The following is a 5,774-nucleotide window of genomic DNA, read 5'->3' on the forward strand; positions in this document are numbered from 1 at the left end:
ACAAAAAAAATAAATCACCAGGCTCCACATAGCTCTAGTGACCTAAAACTCCAAGTATTAGAGGGGCTGCAGAAACCACCAAAAAATTACTTTTATCTCTGAGATTGAACAGTATGAGTAACAGAAGTGGCCATTACCACTATGTGCACTGTATAACAGCAGTGTCTTTCCCTCAACAACCAGAACGATGAAGGCCTTCTATGATATGTTATTTTCCTCAAAACTCTGTTCTAAAATTATTAAGGCAAAAGAGGAGAACCACATGGATTAGACTACACCTAAGAGGCACTGTAATCATTTTAACAGAGAGACAAKGAGGTAGATAACAGATGCAAACAATAGCACTTCACACATAATGAAACATTTTAAAGAATGTTTATGTATTTTTCCATAATAAATGCTTATTCAATACTAAGTAGATAGTGCATACAACTACTGTAGTTTTAAAAATCATTGTACTAGGATCAACTACTTCTTTATTCTAATTTTTTTTTCTTGTAAGATTTGAATTGCTTTCCAAGCTAAAGCCTACTACATAAAAAACAGCAGCAAAACATGCTGGCTAAATTACAGAATTACTCGAAGTTGCTACACTTGTTGCCATAAAGCTGTCCTTGGAAGTTGTGTCATGCTCCTTGTACATTACAGAAAACAGATATTAAACACTGAGGAAACRGATAGGGAATTCCATTACAGGAATGCCACCAGGTGATTTAGCTAAGGTCACACTGTCTCTGGCAGAATCTGATTRCCACACACTTCACTGATCTCTCAGGAATAATTCGCCTACTATGCCTGAAAACATCAGCTTCTCATAGCCTTTTCATTTACTTTAATTTAATATAAATTACAGTTCAAAATATGTAATTTACCTGGTTGATCTTGAGAAGGTTGAGATTGAGCTTGGTAACATACTGATAAAGAACTAGAAGGACGTTCAGAAGGAAGAAAAAACAGTCCATCCACAATCCCATCAATTATAGCCTGCAAGTTTGGATCCACATCGGAGCGAAGCTGAGAGAAAAATTCCACTGCACCAATTCCAATCATGTTCTGGGCAGCAGGTGGGTGCTACATTAAGGCAAATAACTGACAGAGTTAGTTTGAAGAGTCTTAAGGTCTCTRAGTGGGGGTGGGGAATAGAGAGGAGCAGGTGGAAGAAGGAAAAGAATTGTAATTCTTAAGTTATTTTTTGCCTTAATTAATTTAGACCATTATGTTGAGGTAGAGTTGATTTTCCCAGAGGCTGGTATGGGGCTGTGTTTTGGATTCGTGCAGAACACAAGGTGGATAGTAAAGAGATGTTTCAGTTATTGCCGAGCAGCGCTAATGCAGAGCCAAAGGCTTTTCCACTTTCCATGCCATAATGCTGGCAAAGAGTCTGGGAGTGCGTGGAAAGTTGGGAAGAGACACATCTGGGACATTCCAGACCATGTGGCATCATGTTCAGTATATAAAGYGGGAGAAGGAGGAAGGAGGGGMCATTTGGASTATMAGCATTTGTCCCCCARGTCAYTATTACATGTGATAGGCCCCTGCTCTCCTGGAGATGGCTGAACCCCTGCCTGCCCATGGGAAACGGTGAATTAATCCCTTGTTTTGCTTTGTTTGTGCACGCAGGTTTTGCTTTCCCTATTAAACTGCCTTTGTCTCAACCCATGASTCTTCTCCCTTTTACCATTCCAATTCTCTTCCCAGTCCCACTGATGGAGAAGTGAGAAAGCGGCTGTGCAGAGCTTGGCTGCTGGTTGGGGTTATACCATGACACTAATTCATCGCTACCAAAGAGGGGTTGTTTTTTAACTCTGCATACCTGCAGTTTAGTGATTATAACACAAGAATGTAAAGATGTGAGATATCTGAAGTTTCWGTAAAACTTTCTTAAATCAATTGCGCCAATGTTCAAATCTTTACTTTCCACAAATAGTAGAARTGCTTCCCTGCAATCATGTCCCAAGTTAAAAATAAAGCACTAAATGGAAACTGAAGAAGCACAGACACTAAACCARAAATCCAGAAAAAAAATATTTTTCTCAGCTATCTCTCTGACCCACTTGAGGTTGCTGAAATTGCTTTMATTTTGGTCTACAAACAGTGGGTTTATTATTCCTGTCTTTGTAAAACACTGTAAAAATCTCATTACATGGAACTACAAAGCAATATCCAACTGTATTTAGCTTCGGCATTCTAAAGACATATGTTTTAAAAAGAAATCGATGTTAGTATAACATACCTTGATCAATCTGTCCACAAAATTTAATACGTCCTCTTTTATTGGTACAACTGGGAAATTGAACCACTCCAAAAGGTTACGAAAAAGTGCTTTCTCATGGACCAGATCAGCATAGGAAATCAAGTTGTGATCTAATTTAAACAGAATAGTCTTCAGAGATCGCTCTCTTATCTCTGTCAGYTCATGACCTGYCCAAAAAAAAAGGGATTATGAAACCCATAAAATTATTTGACATAACTTTTCTTATTTAGACTAACGGAATACTGCCAGAGATCTGCAAAAAACAGTGGGCTTTCACACTGTCAGTATTGTGCCTTCCACGAAGACAAATTCGATTACATTCACCAGCAATAACTTACTAAGTGCGTTTGCACGATCATAAAGCGGTGAGGCATTATGATATATACTGAAATAATCTGGTGTCAGATGCACCTCTACTCAGACAATCCGGTGCCAGAACCTCTACCAGAGTATGCTGTGGGTAAGAAAGCTGCCTCGAACTCACCAACCGGACCAAAAAGTACCCAAGCCCACTGAATCGAAATATTCCGTATCCGAAGGRGAAGAAGCCTTTGGCGTTTCCTTAGGGAAACATTTTCCCCCAGGTGAGCGCAGCACACCCCCGTCTGCAGCGGGGAGCGGAGTGGAAGCGATGGCAAAGAGCGGCGAGGGGCGGCAGAGACCGCGTAGGGGCGGGAGGGCTCCCGCAAAGCACCGCCGGGCCGCACGCTGCCCCCTGCACACAGCCCCACAGGCGGAGGGGCCGGGAGGGACAGGGAGCCATTACCCAGCTTCCTGACGAGCGACGACAGCTCCATCGCGCCGCTCTGCCCGCCCGCATTCAACCGCCGCGCGGCCCCGCCGCCCGCCCGGCTAGGGGCGCCGCGGAGCATCTCGGGAAATGTAGTCCGCCCGCTTCCGCCCCGGGCCCGCCGCTYTCCCCGCCACCCGGCGCGCAGCGCGAAGCACGCCGGGAGCGCTCATCGTCCCGCSGCCCGCCGGCGGGAGCACTGAGAACTACAGCTCCCATGATGCCCCGCGCCGGGCGCTCCGCCCCGCCCCGCCCCGCCCCGGGAGCCGGCGGTGACGCTTAAAGGTCCGCGCGTCTACAGCTCTGCGGGTGGGGTGTGTAGTGTTTTTTGTGCGGCACTTGGTGACAGCGTGAGGGGACATAGCCCTAAGCTTCGCCAGGCGATGATTGATTCGTTCCATAGTGAAGGGAGCCTACAAGAGAGATGGAGAGGGACKTTTTACAAGAGCCTTTAGTGACCGGRCAAGGGGGAATGGCTTCACACTGAAAGATAGTGGGTTTGGATTAAACTAGGAAGAAATTCTGTACTGTGAGGCTGGTGAGACCCTGGAACATTGTGGATGCCCCAACACCCTATTAGTGTTTAAGGCCAGTGATACTTATGGTCTATATGAAAGTGACAAGGTGCTTATGAGGCCTATTAATTGAAAACTTTCTATAGCCTCTTTATACGTTATCAATACAAGAATGTAATAACTTTTTGCATATTATTAAAATACAGTGTAATCACTTTCAATATATTATCAATGATAGCTTTCTTATATATTGCTATAAGTTTTTTTAATAGTGTATTAGCAACATATAGTATACCAGCTGCACGTAATTTAACCAGCTGGATTAGTACATAGATATGTGAAATCACCAAGGGGCATATGGCAAATCAAAAAAGTTCTGAAGAAGGGAGACAGAGAGATGCTGTAACAAGGAACAACAGAGAGCACTAATGAGAACTTGGCAGAGGCATGGGACAGTCAGCAAAATAATTAGAAATTACAGAAGTCCACCGTGATGAAGATGATGGTGTCTCATTAGAGGGAGACCCCCGCGACCACCTAATTGAGGATGACACATGCACACTTGTAAAACTGATATCGTGTATTTCTATGCCCATGTAGAGTAGTGGGTGTATGGGAGCAGTGACAATGGTAATGTTACACCGTGCTTACTGGATAAATATGTGCTAATTTGAAGCAAAGGCAGGTGGGTTAGGAGGAGAAATCCCCTTCACCTCCAGCGCTACACCCGTGCTGCAATAAACAAATACCTGCTCTATAGACACCGCTCTATGGAGTTTTATTTCCAAGCCTTTTTCAGGCATCACCAGGTTGGATGAGACTTTGAGCCACCTGGTGTAGCAGAAGGTGTCCCTACCCATGGCAGTGGGGTTGGAACGAGATGATGTTTAAGGTCCCTTGCAATCTAAACCATTACACAATTCTACTATTTACATTTCTAGTAATAACTGAGTACTGCCTGATGTCACAYTTGATGTCACACTATATAACTTGGGTCAAATCTGCAAGAATCTTAGACAACTTGATTTATAAAATATCTATGTAACCTGAATGATAACTTTTTTATATTTCTATAACCTAAATTATAACTTAATACTTACATAACCTGAATCATAACTTTCTTTACAATGTAGTAGCCAAATGGAGTTAATTAATGTTAAATAATGGAGTTGCTTAATGTTTAAATAAGCAAAAACTCACCAGGTGGATAACCTCAAAAATAGATAAGKATAGCTAATTGGGAAACAGCAGGATGTACTAATGAGAAGTTGACGAATGGAAAACCAATTAGGCRTAGGATGAAGAATTTAGACTGGTTAGATCCAGAAAGCCCAAGGAATACCATGATTGTGCATGCTCTGAAAGAAAAGTTGAAAAGTTCAGATGCAAGAAGACCCCCAAGATCACCTAAAGCGGGGAAGCACAAGTGCAGTACAGAAAAACTGTTTATAACCATGAGGTGATCTTGTCTAAGTTAGTTCCGGAGACGTATGTTATGCTGACATATCAATATTGAGCAATGCTTGTTGTATAAATAAGACACAACTCTTGACAAAGGTGGTTGAGTTAGGTGGAGAGATTCCCCTCACCTCCAGCACTGCAATAAACAAATACCTGTTCTATAGACACTGGTCTATGGGCTTTTATTTCTAGCCTATCTTTTTGGACATCACTTTGATGTGACAGCACTCTGGAAATAGCTCTTGCTGACTCTTGTAAAGCAAAGCGATGGGGGGGAGAGGGAGTGAAGTAGGAAGTGAATCATGAGAGGGTTTGGGTTTTCTTCTTAGGACTTAGTTTTCTGGACTGTAGGACGACATTGCTTTGTCTGTAATACAAGCCAGTTTCACAAAGGAGTTTTTTAAATGCAGTAAAGACACATGGTGCATTGTTGGTCATCCAATAGGAGGGCTGAGCTTATTTTTGAAAATTTATCCTTGCCATTCCTCCCCTGTAATTGGGAAAAAATAAATTGATGATAGGTGAACAAATGCTAGATGTGTGTATACAATTGAGATTTTTTTTTTTTTTGCATGTAAGTGCAGGTGCACAAAAGAAGATGGCCTTGTAATATGGGGGGTGGGGGGAGTTACACCATGTATTGCATGAGAAACTACATTTTTATCAGCACCCAACAAAAATGTGAARGTGCAGTGCAGCACATGCAAAGGATGTATGCCACTGCCCTCTCAGTTTATGGCTAATTGTTTTTCCA

At 42.6% G+C, this 5,774-nt stretch overlaps 1 protein-coding gene across 1 annotated transcript in view; it reads right to left on the reverse strand.

Annotated features, from left to right (window-relative positions):
* RTTN (rotatin) overlaps positions 1–3,120 on the reverse strand; it is a 75,655-nt gene extending 72,535 nt beyond the window's left edge. The window contains exons 1-3 of the mRNA XM_057378153.1: positions 3,021–3,120; positions 2,234–2,421; positions 873–1,071 (exon numbers count right to left, since the gene is read on the reverse strand). Coding sequence (XP_057234136.1) covers positions 873–1,071; positions 2,234–2,421; positions 3,021–3,051 — 418 coding nt within the window. The 5' untranslated portion in view covers positions 3,052–3,120. The remainder of the gene's footprint in view (positions 1–872; positions 1,072–2,233; positions 2,422–3,020) is intronic.
* Between the last annotated feature and the right edge of the window lie 2,654 nt (positions 3,121–5,774).

Source organism: Malurus melanocephalus, unplaced genomic scaffold (genome assembly GCF_030028575.1).
Source record: "Malurus melanocephalus ecotype Western Australia unplaced genomic scaffold, MMel_1.1 scaffold_342, whole genome shotgun sequence".
NCBI classification, from domain to species: domain Eukaryota; kingdom Metazoa; phylum Chordata; class Aves; order Passeriformes; family Maluridae; genus Malurus; species Malurus melanocephalus.